Genomic DNA, 15,791 nt, shown 5'->3' on the forward strand with positions numbered 1-15,791 from the left:
TCGTAAGGTAATTTTTCTCACACCTAACTGTTATACTGTGTGTCTGGTGTGGGTGCAGAGTCTATTTTTGACACACACACACACACACACACACACACACACACACACACACACACACACACATACACACACACACACACACACACACAGGGTAGAGGCACAACACCTACATCTCTACAAATGCCCGACTACAATAACCTTTTCTTTTATATAGCAATGGACCAATGAGCTCCCGTCTTGCACACATTAATTTCACAGTGTGCAAGGAGGGAAGGATGTGTGTCAGTGTGTCAATTATATGAAAGGGATGCGGCAGCAAACTATAGTGGGGAAAATTAATATTCTTTCAATGGTACCGTTAATTTAATACATAATGAATACTAATACTAACTGAATACTCAATGGAGAAAAAAAAAAAAAGATTGTCATACTGTTGTATATCACTGTAAATTCCAGCAATTATCATCTATCACCACATACTTAATAACAAGGCAATCTCAAATTTAAAAGCTGAACTATAAGGAACTGTACGACTGGCAGAATAAATATCTCACGAGAAAGCAGACTCTCATACTAGCTTCCTGCTTCTCAAACAGATTTTTATTCTTTCCCTTTCTTATGCCCTTCCTATACTTTTAGTATCTTTGCATGCAGGGTTGCATCTGTAGCAGTTCTTCTATTTGACATCTTAATAGTTCATTGCTTGTAGCCATGTAGGGAATGTTAAATAAAGCTCTGATGTGTAATTTGTCGCTCCACAAACATTCCTGCTCCCGGCCTACCCTGGGAGTTAATGCAACAGATTTGTCATACACAAGCTAGGCACAGCCAGAGGAGGAAGAAAAAAAACACCTATTCAATGTGAATTTCAATCTCCATAGGGCTCTATGCAAATGCATGCAAGCTGATGCTCCTGCTCTCTCAAAGTGCCAGAACAGACCAATGACGAAACCAGGCTGTCTATTATAGTGCAGGTAGAAGAGCTGGAGGAATATCAGAAGGAAATTGGGATAAGCTCACGTTCCAGGAATACAGAACTAGGCAAAGCTAAAAAACAAACTGAATGCAGATACCTGTAACAGGTAAAGAAGATTCAATTCGTTTTGATCATTTCCTCCAAAAAATCCCTCCCCTTTCCTTCCCTGTCTCATTGCTTTGCCCTTCAGCATAATGTGGATACACAGCCTCTCTGGGGCTTTTTAGGGAATTGATGGATAATCAGATGATTACACAGAAAATCTCCATTGAGGACAATCCTCCCTGACAAACAAAGAGAAAGCTCTTTAGTTAATAAATAGGCTGAGAGACAGAGAGAGAGAGAGAGATAGTGAGAGAGTCAGAGATAGTGAGAAAGACAGAGAGAGGGAGACCAAATCCTGTCCTGGGTTGGTAGAAAAACGCCAAATCTCTATCACGTATTCATTTCATCCAAACAGACCGCTTGTATGCATGCGTGTGTGTGTGTGTGTGTGTGTGTGTGTGTGTGTGTGTGTGTGTGTGTGTGTGTGTGTGTGTGTGTGTGTGTGTGTGTGTGTACGTGTGTGCAATGCCAGAAACATCACGACTTAGCTATGTCACCGAGTTTGCCTTTAGCTTTATCTTAAACTGAGCGTATCTAAATAAATTTCAAGCTCTAGGCATATTTATATAAGCCTTTCTGACAAAAATTGGCTGAAGTTTATTCTTCAGATTTTCTTATTTTTGAACTTTTTTTTTTTTTTTAATTTAAAAGTTTGCAGTAAAAACACTCACCAACACAGAGAGGCAGGAAAGTAGAAGAGATGCCAAGTTGTCAGTTGGAGTAGTTTACAAACTAAACAAGCAAGAGTTTTTCAAATTCACACAAGGATTGAAAGCGCTCAGTGCCAGCAAAGGATGCTGAAAGCCCTATGTTGGTGATCTACTGTTAATATGCCATATGACTATAATGATCTGAGGTACATCAAAATCTTAGGTAAAAATATGAAAAATGTTTAATTAAGCAGTGAGGCTTCTTCTAAACAATATTTAAAGCCAAATAGCACAAATTTGGTTTTAAATGGGTAGCTAAACCCTGTACAAAGAAGAAGCAGAGATTCTATGTAATTGTGGCTTGGATTCTCAATTTTCACACTCCAGGGCATTCTAGTCTTCTTTTTAGACACATTTTTATTTTAGTTATATTGTTATTCAAGTTGCAGTTTTCTTGAAAAATGCACAAAGTTTTCCCTTTCTGATTTCTCAAGACAATATTAAGTTTCTGCTTAATCCAAGCTAAACAAGCAAGAGTTTCTTCCAACCTCTACCATCACAAGCCTTTCGAGGCCTTTGCACAAAAGCATCTAGACCGTAATATGCCTCATGGTACGGTATGGTACACTTCTCCTCAACCTTGGTGTGCAGCTTTCAAACAAACATGTTGTGTAACAAGGGGAGTAATTTTCATAATTTCAATGTCATCCAACAATTTTGCCATCTATCTCTCTTGTGCTAAAACATCACACGAACAATACAAACAGGTAGGAGTACCTTATCTTTTTCTTTTTTTTTTTCTCTTTTTTTTTTTTTCCCCCCCTAAATGACATCAGAAACAGCAGTATGCGACATTACGTGATGGCAGAGCTTCAGTTCATCCTTTGTCATTTTTTTTTTTTTTTTTTTAAATAAATAGGACAGGGGGAATGAATGAGAGAAAGAGGGGGAGAGAAAGAAAGAAAACCAAAGGGGAGAAGAGACGGTGAGAAGGGGGGGGAAGAGAGAGAGAAAAAAAAAAAAAAGAACTCCTGGGTCACCTGTATGGAGAAAAAAAAAAAACAAACAACAAAAAAAACCAAACAGAGGAGACAGCAAACAACAAAGAGCAACATAATAATAGAGAAAACAAAGCACCATCACAATAAACTAGCTAGTCATAGATATCAATATTTACTAAATAATAAACGATATTGTGCAGCACGCAAGATAGACAGCGCGCAGTGTGCTTTGAGGCAGCAGCCAAGAAAGCTTTAGTCCGCGTCTGTGAATACCCATGTGTGCATACCTGTGTGGATCAGCATGCTTGCATTCCAAAGGTTTCTCCATGTAATGATCTGCTAGGGAGTGTGGGGGGGCCACAGCCCCGTCCTCCAGGGTGTGAAGCGGGTATGGAGGAGATCAAAACTCCAGACATCCAGAGGCCCCCAGAACACAAGAGACCATGGAAGACCAACAGAGGGGCAGCCGCGCCACTGTTCCAGTAAGAGCTGAGGAGAGTCCCAGATGAGGGTTCGCCCAGCAGCCGCGGAGCAGAAGTCAGGGGGAGTTGCAGTGACGCGCCCGTGAGCTCCGCCGGCCCCCAGCTGCGCCTGAGTGACCGAGCCCCAGGCCGAGAGGCCGGGGGCACCCCACCTCCAAAGGGGGCCCGAGCGAGCCCCAGGCCCCAGGCCCCGACAAGCGGCCGCCAAGGAGTGAGCCGGTGTGTACCCGGACGCCCACCCCCAGACACAAAGAACCACCAACACACCGACACCTGAGGGAGTCCGCCACCGGCAGGGGAAGTGGTGGTGGGAGGAGTACCTTATCCACATAAAGTGTTTGATAATAACTGCACACGCAGCACCTCAAAGCCTGCACCTGCAGACCACTGATAATCAATCAACTAACATATCAGGTCTTTGCAACAGTACCACAACCCACAAACACCGTTTTATGTGCAGTAGTTTTATTTTTTGCCTTTACCTCTTTTGCTGGAATTAACAGTCTAGTATACAGAAGAGAACCCATCTATAGGACAAATGTTGAAATTATTCATCGTGCGTGTTTACTGGATTAGCTCAAAACTGTAAAATTTCAGGAAATCTGTGGCAAATGCGTTCCCAGGCCAGATCAAAGAGAAATGAGGTGGTTTGTATTATGCTTCAGCCAAGACAGGCCTTGGTGTGGCCTGATAGTAAAGCCACAGCTGTATGTTTGGCCTGGATGGAGCACAGTGGTTCTGATCTTGCACCCTAACGTCTACAGGAGAGCTACAGTGCTTGGCATAGTAATGACTGTAGATGCTGTTGCAGAGCTCGGACTGCCAAGCTGAATGGCTCTGCCAGCTTTAGTGTGAGCACTGAAAATGGGTCTCAACTGTTGAACGTGTTTCTGGCACCAGGAGTGCTTGTAGGTAAAAAGGGGGGGAAAAGAGAAAAAAAAAAAGAAAACTGGCAACAAAAAGCAATTCGGTTAGGGATCAGACTGTCTGGCATAAGGCAAATATTTCCTTCTTAAGAGTTATGTTTGGAGAATTCTAGTTAAATAACTATTAATCTAGTAGCACTTTGATAAGAAAAACTTGTGTATGTAGACATATTTACAAAGGCACTGAGGGTGTGTTCATGGGGACATCCTGCTTCAAGGAAGTTTGGATAATACATTCATACGTTTGAAGGGTTATTAAATGTGTTTAAATAGGACAAGAAATTAGATTGCTGTGAAGTTATGGGGTGACAGTTGCTCTGCATTTTGCTGTGGCAACCACAAGATAAACAATGACAACAAACAGTAGTACACTATAAGGCATTATATAGTAATGGATTCCATATTTGTTTGTGTGGGATGGGAAACCTTGCAGATGGCCGTTGTATATTGGTCCACAAAAATTACTTCCCAGCAGTTTCCTTGAGAGCAGTTGACAGTGAACTGGTTCATTCAAATTAATGAGTTGGGTCGCTTTGAAAATACAAAAATGATACTGGATCTGTAGGCGGCTTGGAAGATTTTTGTAGAATTTTAACTCCAGTGCATAGTTCTCATATTCACTTCAAGCAACCAATGACTTAGCAGGCCAGTGTAATTACACCTTCTACAGTCATCACGTTATGCAAAATAGGAAAAAATAACATTCTGACAAAACTATAACTGGTAAAAGGAAGCCATAAAATACAGATTTTTTTTGGGACATTATTCTGCAGACATAACATCTGACAAAGCACAGACGGCATTTAAAACAACTCTGCAAACTGCATATGTACCAAAGGCATAAACTGGATGCTTATTAAATTCTAAATGCAGTAGGTAACTTTTTTAAAAATGATTTGATTTTTGTCTTACTTGCTGTCACTATATCCTTGCAAGAGTACAAGAGTCAGATATTCTCTGAAAACAATCAGCTTCTGCTGGCACCTCCAAATTGTGGAAGGAGCTACTGTGCCTCCAGAAAAACAACTAGTCAGACCAAGAAAAATTGCAGCATGTGTACACACAGCACATCTTCCCTCTGCTGCACACGCTGTTGCTCATTTAAGCTGAAGTTCTCCAGCATTCAAATTCAGTCTAAACTTTAATGGTCCTTCATTTTCTCCCACTGAAGAAGACAGTGAATGCTAAAATGGGAGTTTTTGTATTGGAGATTGTCTTTATGAAATTCGTTTGGTATTTATTAACTGTGACAATTGTGGTTCTGCTCTCACAGCTAAATGTTCTTGTCATGAGTGCATTTACATTGGCAGTAATATTGACCAGACTTTCATTTGTTCAACAATTTGAATTACAATATGCTCAAAGGTTATTATAGAATTTTTTGCCCAATGATGCCACAAATGTCTGTCATGGGTTTAATCAGAAACATAACAACTGAGTGAGCAGGGCTGACATGGAGAGACTTTACTACGCATGGCTAAACTACGTCCACTAGCACAATGATTGGCCTAGCCATAAACACACATGCAGCCATGGTGGCTCATAAGGAACAATAATTTAGCCAACTGATGCATATTTATCTTGCCAAGATCCCATTTTCTACAGTAATGTCAGACTTCATTAACTCTGGGGTGGGTGAGCGACCAACTTTTTGAGTCTTTCAGAAAAACTGCAAAAGTGCATCGAGTGAAAACCAGCACCTGGTTTTTGTCCTTTTGTGGAGAAACACAGCTTCAAATACAGTCTGTCTAGGCCTGCTTTTTGTTGTCTGAGAACAGCCGCCTGCTGACATTTGTTAGCATTTTGACATTTGATAAAATGAACAACAGCCACATACTGTTGGCAAGTCGCTCTCAGATAAGTAACAAAATATCTGTTTACACTGCTGTGTTGACTCTACTGTAACAGCCTTACCTGCAATTATGGCTCATAATGCAAATTTGGTCTGATACGCACAGCTCAACAAGAGGGAATGAGGTAACAAATACTGTTTTTTAAGTGAAACGTCTGCTAAATTTGCAATTATGACTCATTAATCATTCTATTGCTGTTCTGTTGTGTAAATGTTCTCAAATCTTATCTGAGGAGCTCTGTGCTCATGGAAAGAGAAGGTTTCATCCGATCTTTAGACACTAACACTTGCTAGGGAAAACGTATAGATACATTTTAATCTTGTTCTCTTATTATTTAGGTTCAGGCAAAAGAATAGATAACTGCTCTGTGCCCCTTGTCAAAGACCAAATGCAGTGTATTAGTGTTATAAAATTGAATTAAAATACAAACTGAAGCCAATAAGTGGTTAAAGAAAAGACTATCGGGTGGACAAGTATTAATTAATTATGACTTTCTGAAAATGCATTTATGTTGACAGATATGAGCTTCTTTCACTGGGGATAGTTTCAGTGTTACTCCCACTTGGAGGTCTGTTATGATTTTGCTTTCTAACTGTAAGATAAATTTCCCTTGAGAGAAAATATGTTCATCAAATGCAGCAACAATACAAATTTAAATATTTAATAGTGATTTATAAAACTACAGCCTGTATCGGATAATGTATGATACAAGCCAGAGTAACAGCCTCCATCTGTGTAAGACGCAGTAGTATCTCTTGAGAATAACATTTTAGACAGCTAGGTGCTGTCTTCTCAGTTTTTGCTGAAAGTTGGGAAGGAGACAATGATTTATAAGATTCAGGTCCCATTTGTCAATGCAAAATATCAATATAAATGAGGAATGTTTAACAGTAACTTCTGTCTTCACAGCATGTAACCACTCAAAGTAAACACTGATGCTGCATTTATAGGATAGTTTGTACACCCCACGCAGTATCGCTTAACAGTCTAATGACTTAAAACAGTGTCACGTAACTGCTTCATTTTCAAATTGAACACAAGCTTTGTCCACCTCCTTTATTTGTGGTTGCAGACTCCATGTTTTCCTGCATGTAGGATACTGTACAGCACTGCACACTTTTTTCCAGAGATGTTCTGTCGCTCTTTAGATAATTTTTTCCAGCTGTTCTTTGCTGGAGGGGTTGTTGCTCTACCTTCCTCTTTAAAAACACTCCAAAGGTGTTCTGTTGGATTCAAGTCAGGAAATGCACCAGCCAGGTCATAGTTTTACCTTTTTTCTTTTTCTCTGATTTTGGCAGTCTGCTGTATTATCATGCTGGAATATCATTCTTGTACCAGACTACTGGAGAGTGGGAGGCATGCTGTCAGAAAATATTTTGTCTTACATAAACACGCATTCATGGTGCAATCTATAAATGTCAACATGTCCCTATCATCACATTCCCACCTCTATGCTTCATTGTAGGAACCATGCACTCTAGAAGCCCTTGCAAGGTTAATGGCAAATATGTTGGACGTCATCTGAATTACACAAATTTATTTTAGTTTTACCTTGCATATGTGCCAAATGCCTAATATGTGAACAAGACTTTTTTCTTCTTCTTTTAAGTGGGGGTTATCATTATGGTCTATTCTTTGCACTGTTTAAGTCAGGGATTTCAAACTAAGTTTAAATTGTGGGCCAGACCGGTGAAAAAACTCTTTCTGTCATTGTAAGGACATTTAACTAAACAGGTCATCCATGAAATATCATAATATAAGAAAACAAAGTGCAGTTTCAACAATACATCTCCATTTTCTGCACAATACATGTGTAAAGCAAAAGGTTCTGGTACTTCATTTTGTCATTTCATTTAATTGCGTATCTATTGCAAAACTATTTGATGCAGTATGAGTGGCAATGGTGGAGGTCTTTAAAATCTGTAAAACTACAGTTAGAAAGTTCACAATCCATGCCCTCATTGCACTTTTTCCAAAGCCTTTCACTGGGTCATACTGGAGTCTTTGCTGAGCCCATTCTGGCCCCCAGGCCTTATTTTTGACAGCCATGGTCTAAGCCAGGGGTGTCAAACTCAAATACACAGTGGGCCAAAATACAAAACTGGATCAAAGTCATTAATATTCATTGAAAAAAAAAATCTTCCTCCAAATATAACAAGGAATCGTTTCTTATGCACTCAAACAAGTTTTGCTGAAAAACTGAATATGGAACAAACATAACTTAATACTAAACAATATATATAACTTATATAAACGTATATATAACTTAATATTGCAATTAAATAACACATCAGTGGAATTCATTTCTTAAATAAAAAATGTATTTGCAGCCTTCTGAATTAAATGTTATCATTTTATCATTTATAAAATTTTCCTCATATTCTCCCACCTGTCCAGAAAGCTCCTGTTTTCTGCCTTTCTTTTTGCCATTTTGGGATAGGTAGCATGGCAGTATTTGCATGGTTGCTATGACTATGGTCAACAGAGGAGAGGGTGCTAATGGGTCCTGTCATGACTGATGCACCAAAACACCAACAGAGCATTCTGGGAATTGTAGTATTAGCAGTACATGCAGGCCAGCTCTAATAGTAATTTTGTATGGCTTCATGGGCCAAATTTAATTAGGCTGCGGTCCAAATTTGGCCCGCGGGCCAGAGTTTGACACCTATGGTCTAAGCTGTCACAGAAAATCAGATTTTCAATGATGACCCCTGTTTCAAGTCTGAAGCACTTGTCTGTCTCAGAAAGATTGTGACACACTGTCAATATCGTCATTTTAGCAGGGCAAACGCTAGAGCTCTGATTGGTAGTACTATGGCTTCTTCTATACCTCCTGATTACTGCAGCAAATATATTTCAGTTGATTTTTTGAGGGTCACCAATCTTCTTTTTATCCTTTTCCATCTTTCTGAAGTCTCACAATGATTTTTTTCAAGTTATCAAAGCAAGGCGCAAACACGTAACTATTCACATGGATTTTATGACCATGTTCATGCAATTCAACTGAGCGTTGAATTTAATTTCTCATTCATGTGTCAGTTTATTCACTTTTAGTGCACTGAGTTTCTGCTCTGATGGATGTGTTTTAAAGCATTTGCTTTTTTTTTTAAAAGAGGAAATACACTACTTTGAAATAATGCATTTATTGACAGATAATGCAATCACATGACACTTAAGTGATACTGCACAGGGCAGTACTCACTCAAGTCACAAACTGAACAAGATTAGGCTTGTGAAACTTGCCCCATCACCCAAATAATTCAAAATAGTTTCCTTGTTTTACACATATAAACTGATATATGGTGCATGTGGTATTATTGTTGAACCTACTATGCACTCATTTTTTATTAATATGTCAAATAAAGCATGAGCGCAAGCTTCTCTGATACTGCAATAGGAGTGACTGTCTTTTTTGTTTTAAAAAAAATAATTTCTCCAAATCAGATTCTTTACTCTAATTTAGCACTTGTCTGAAAAGTGTTAAAAAAATAAAAAGGCTATATTTATTTTTACATGTGAGCAAAAAGCATTCTGCTAAATTCTGGGCAGAAATCAGAAGAAACTATTTTTTCCTTTGTAGAGTAATTCTTATTCTGCTGCATTGGGCTGCTTTTCTCTTTTTTTGAGAACCAAAAAGATACCACCTTTTTGTGTGTCCTAGTTTATGACCTAGTTATCTTGAAATGTTGAAACATAAAGAAGGATTTCATTTAATTTTGGCAGTTTGTAGCATCTCCTTTAAAAGGCACTGGCATAATACTTGTCTTGCTCAGAAAGACTGGATATGCTAAGGTTACAAACACTGTTTCAACAAGAAGAGTTGAAAGTGCTGTGTTGTAGTAATACTCTGAATCCTGTCAAATGTTTCTGACCTCTCAAGATAGGTTAGTTAAAAAGTGAACTTCTGTAATCCTTGTAATATTGTAAAAAAAAAAAAAAAACCAAAAAAAACAAAAAAAACAAAAAAAACAAACAAACCACTGTCTACAAGGGCACAAATGAAAATAAAGCAACACAATAAAGCTCATGTCTCAAATTTGTGTTACTATGTAATAGTGGTTTAATAATGCACGGGTCAGCTACATTTGATGGCTTAATTGGTTTGAAATAATTAAAGTTAAGACTGTAATTTCAACATGAGTGATATGGACAGAGTGACAGTTTAAAATAAAAGCCTTATGACACGCTTTAATATCACATAATGGATATTATTTTAAACATTACTTAACTACATCCATCAATCAAAATGAGATGACAGATTTTCTCTACAGATGTGGGGGTTTTATTTTTATAGTGTTGAAAACTGAATTGTGAGAAAATAGCTGTCAATTCTAATCCATTAAAATTTGGGCTGTATGTTATAAATGAGATTCGTTGTCTTTGAGTGATCTCTTACACCGCTTGACCCTAGATTGATTCAGCACACGGCTCTGTGAAAGGGTTTTATTGTTGCAAGAGTTGACAGGCAAAGCAAATTATGCAGTCTTTACCTGCATTGACTTCCAGCAACCTCCTCTTCTTCTGCTGTCTCTCCCGCTTTTCACGCTCTGCCTTCTCCTTTGCTGCACGCGCTCTCCTCTGTTTCTCCTCCGTCTCCCTCTGCCTGAAGTTCTCTTTCAGTGCTTGCTGCAGGGCAGAGACAGAGAAAATGTGAGGGGAGGAGAAAAAAAAAGAGAAAACATGATGGACTGCTAAGTGGGGTTAATTACAATAGTGCTAAGCCTGTCAAAGAGGGAGGCAGCAGTCAAACCCTGATGAAATCTTTATCAGGCACCACTAAAGTCAGGTGAAGCTTCTTAGCTGCACTGTGATTCAAGTCTTCTGAGACAAAAAAAAAAAAAAAAACGAACTTCATATCACTGAATTCAGAGACTAGATTGATGAGATTGATGCATCAATGATCAAGGAATCAAGAGAAGATGATGATTACAAGCAATTCTGTTCTTTGACTTTGAGTTGTAGCAACGTAGAATTTGATTTTGCTTTACATTTTTTCCCTATAATTTGTCTTTTTCATCACATACAGACAGCATTACCTTACTGCAGAGTGTAAAAACATTTTTGAAAGGTAAATTCTTCCAGTATTGTTTTAACATATACAGATTGAACTTTCAGCAGACATCTGGCCACTGTGGTATGCTCAAAATGAAAATACTTTATCTAGTCACGTCACAGCAGGCGAGTGTGATAGAAATGTAAACCAAACATAACACAATTCAACATTAACTGGCTGTACAACAGATACTGAGCAAAGCTTACAAGGGATTCTGTGCAGGTTGCAGTGTTAAATAAACATAAACAAAAACGGAAGTTTCTTTAAAAAAAAGTGTTTATGGTTACACAAGAATAACCTGTTCATGTTAGTTTGTTATGGAATAACTGCAGCTACTTTCTTACATTGAGCAGGTATAAAAGTTAGAAAACATGTCAAAGAGTTTACAATGTTTTATTGTGACTAAAATAACAGTTTAACGTAGAGTGATGTATTTCTAATAACCTGGCTCTCCATTTATAGCTTTTTGGGGCTGTCTATAATCTGTTTTAAAACGTTTGGTAAAGTTGTGACTGAGTCTTTGGTAACAGCAATGAATCCATCTTAAGAAGAGCACATATTATCAGTAACCAGATTGCTAACTGGAGCATCAAATCTTTAGCAAAGAGGTTTACTTTTTTTTTTTTGTTAAGTATACACGCTTAGTGATTTCAAGCTAATTCATTTGCAAGTTTAAGTGAACAACAAACACAAATATCTATGTTGATCAACCACATGGACATAGCAATAGTTTTAGTTTGTTTGCTGTACAGTACTTCTTGTACTCCAGAATATTTCTGCTCCTAAGTATTATATTTTTCTGTCCTAAGAGAATTTTATTGGAATTTGCAGGATCAAATATTATTCGCTGGAGGCCTTTAAACATGAATAACCTATGTACAGTACAGTTCATACAAGTAAACACTGGTGGTTGTTTAAAATCAATATTTGGTCTTGAGTCTTTCAGATGTCACTAAATGTTACTGACATTTAAACATGCTGATGTAGCCAAACTTCCAAACTTATGTCATTCATTTGAATCAGTCTCTCTAGGGAGAATCCGTCTATAAGGACATCTGGTATGCATCAACTATTGTAACTGCAGGCTCTGTAGTCCCTGTTGTTAAACTCCTCCAATTTTGTCAATAGCTCAATAACGCCACAGCCGAGAGACAGACTGCTTATGATTTAATAGAGTGCTAGCACGATTGCCATCCTGATCAATAGCCAGTCACTTAAAGCAAGGGAGTCTAGGCTTTCATCAAACACCCAAGTTCTCCCCCTCAAACCCCCCTCCACTTGGGTTTTCTACACAGCTCAGCTTGATGGGCAGGTCAGTGATAGAATAGTAATATCAAACCAACATAAATGTATACACACAAAAACACATACACAGACACTACAAGAACTGTGTAGTATGGGGAAAACTACAGTGGCACACCAAAGAGGGGCAATCACTTATTGAAACCCACTGACAACATCTTATTATGTCGGCATACAAGTGACTATAGTTGGAAATTATATGGTGAACTTGAATTCAAAACATTTCAGTATATTTGATTGTTTCAAAGGTCTTGTTGATGCTCAGAGAAATTTTCAATTGACTAAATAAAGTGTATATTACTAATAATAGGGTTGTAACTGCACACAGTACTGACACAGTGGTATGGTTTCATCACTGTTAGCCTGTGCTTTAATCCTTTATTTTTTTGCATGGCTAAATTTAACTATATAAAACTACATATAAACACTACTGCAATCCTATATAGTAAATGCTCCACGTTTGCCCCTTATTGCATTAATCTTCCACTGGACAAACTTGAGATTTTGTTTTTTCTTATTTATAAAAAGTAATTGTAGTTGGTTATAACTTAGGAAAAACACACAATGGACAAAGTGTCTAAGCCCACTCAGCTTGTTTTGTTGTTTTTTCCCCTGTACTGAGTTTGGGTTTGAAGGGTGAAGGTGGCTTGCTCATGCCAATATTAAGTCATAATCTTAATGTAAAACAGCAAAGTTACTGTCGACAGCAACAGGTAATTTAACATTGATTAACTTGACATTTCATCACAATCCCACACAAACCAAAACACCCACATCATTGTCGTTGACAGAATGGTTGAAGAGTTTTAGTGGTCCTCTGGACTGTTGGGAAGATAAAATCAGGCAACTAGCCATGCAGTCTGTCTTTACAAATATTTGTGAAAGATTGGGCGATTCAAAACGGTTCACTTGAATTCAAGTGTGGTAAGATGCCACCACTGCAACGAGTCAATTACTTCCATCCTAGATAATCCACAATCAAGTCTAAGTGGCATTATTGCAAAGTAGAAGTGTTTAGGAAACAACATAACAATAGTGGCAGAAAACGTAACAATGCAAAACAGGGATTTTGTATGAGTGCCGAAGCGCATAGTGCAAAAGATCGACATCTTTCTGCTGACTGAGTTGAGGCAGTTACAAGCTTCAGCATAAAAACTGAGTGCCTGGACCTTCATGCAATTGGTTTCAACGGCCAAGTCACTCCTCTAACATTAATGTGTAGATTGCGCCATACTTCTGTCCAAATAGTGTATTAATCACAGGTAATAATAGACAATAACTGAAGCATTCTGTTAAATCTAAAATCTGTTTTAATGTATAAAAGAAATCCAAACACTAAGGAGATGTAAACTTTGATGGAAGCGTTCTCAGACAACTTAGTTAATTGTCCAGTAGCAATCAACATCAAGTTTTGTTGTTTGTTGCAGTTAGTATAAGTAAATTGTATATTTTCATCAATTTATCTTTTTACAATAGTTATGATAAAGTGTTGCAAATACAGCGAGAAAAAAATTATGGGAAGGGTTTAGAACACATTTGACTAAACTCACCCACATAAGTAGACAATAGCAGCTAAAAACATTGATAAGTACCACTCGACAGGCTTATAGAAATTCAGGAGAAGAGAGTATTGAAGAATAAGAGAGGGTGAGATGAATACCAAATGTCTGTGAAGCACTCAGAGCTCTCTTTTTATAACTATTTTTAAATGAAACCAACTACTTGACAAAATGAACTTTGATTTGATGGAATGACTGTGAGTTGCTTATAGCAACCAACAATTCACAAATGACTATATTCTTAATGGGCATCTGGTAAATTAAGGACAGAAAGAATGAGGAAAAAGAAAAGAGAAGAACAAGATTACCAATGTGCAGCATATTTTTAGTAAGGAACAATTAAATGATCCCAGGTTACAAGCTATGACTGATGCCTAATGTAAATTTCATCAAAACTCTTCCATGTAAAGGGCAATTTCACTTACTAAAACAAAGTAAATATACTTGTGCTAAAGCAATCAAACAGAGTTGCTGCTGCTCAGAATCTGAATAGCCCTATACTTACAGTCTAACAGATGGGACTATTTTTCTTTGAACATATATGCATTTGATATATAAATTACACATTAAAACTAACTTCACAAATACAACAAATTTTTAAATTTATATATATATATATATATATATATATATATATATATATATATATATATATATGTATGTATATGTGTGTGTGTGTGTGTGTGTGTGTGTGTGTGTGTGTGTGTGTGTATATATAGAACAACAGACATAAATGGCAACTGAATAATGATAAGTGCAAATACCAGTACAGACTTTTTTCCCCCCTTTAAATAATAGTCTACATCCATGGTTGTGCCTTGATGTAAAATTGTACTTTGGTACAGTGGGGCTCTGAATGAAACAATAAATGTTGGGTGATCCATGTTATCATATTATGATGTTTAGAGGGATATTTTAAACATGCACAGTTTGGTTTCTTTTATGTGTTAACTGGCTAACCTTTGCCAATTATTAAAAGGCACAAACTACAGCTGAGGATGATGGGAGACATTCATTTTTTTAAGGAATGTACAAAAGTACAAATACTCTTTTTTTGCCCCTGTTCATTATGAAAAGTGGCAGGGGATTACAATGATATGATTATGCAGATCCACTGAGGAAGGATGTAGAAGCGTAAAAAAACCTCTTATTTAAATCGAGATCTTTCAAAGCTACCAACCATTCAAGAAAACAATGATGAGTCAGTAACAGGTCAATACTATAAGTGGGTCTGTTATATATTAAAAAAAAAAAAAAGATGGCTTTTAAACTTCACAAACAAAACAGAAATGAGCAGCTAAAGATTATTACAGCAAAAACACCCTTATTAAAACAAAAATTGTTATGATTACAGCCAGCATGAAGAAGCTATGCTGTCTTACTAAATCGCAGAGACAATTAGGAAAATAAGAATTAAAATGTCAGTGGGGACATCAGCTGAATGGAATAAAATGTTAACTTCAAGCACAAGTAAGACAATTTTTATTTGTTTTTAAATGTAAAATTAAAAATTATCTTCGTGCTGAAATGTAACATTGTAATATGAACTGAGGTAACACAGACTTTCAGAGATCTTTTGATTGAAAAAAAAATTATATATGTTACTGTAATAGCGAGAGACCTAGTGATGTAGAGGAATAAAGAGAGGGAGAACCAGCTCTGTAAAATTGTCTACTGCTCTCCTTCATCACTGCAGGTCTGCTTCGCCCTCCTTCTCTCATGGATGTCCGCCATTAGACACGCTCAATTGGATTCCTGTCAGATGTGCGGCCTCGCCCTGTGTCTCCTTCTTACGGGTGACTGGGCATGCTGCATGTGTGTGCACAATTGTGTGTGCACATCTTTGTGTGTGAAATAACTAAGCAGCTTTTCCTATTAAAAAAT

General features: G+C 37.5%; 1 protein-coding gene across 1 annotated transcript in view; it reads right to left on the minus strand.

Moving 5' to 3' along the window:
* The window catches only part of LOC146678834 (protein diaphanous homolog 3-like), a 166,260-nt gene that overhangs the window by 59,031 nt on the left and 91,438 nt on the right, over window positions 1–15,791 (minus strand). The window contains exon 26 of the mRNA XM_085403617.1: window positions 10,484–10,619. Coding sequence (XP_085259743.1) covers window positions 10,484–10,619 — 136 coding nt within the window. The remainder of the gene's footprint in view (window positions 1–10,483; window positions 10,620–15,791) is intronic.

Source organism: Rhamphochromis longiceps, linkage group LG1 (genome assembly GCF_057381845.1).
Source record: "Rhamphochromis longiceps isolate RC_006_pf linkage group LG1, R_longiceps_female_GT1.1, whole genome shotgun sequence".
NCBI lineage: Eukaryota > Metazoa > Chordata > Actinopteri > Cichliformes > Cichlidae > Rhamphochromis > Rhamphochromis longiceps.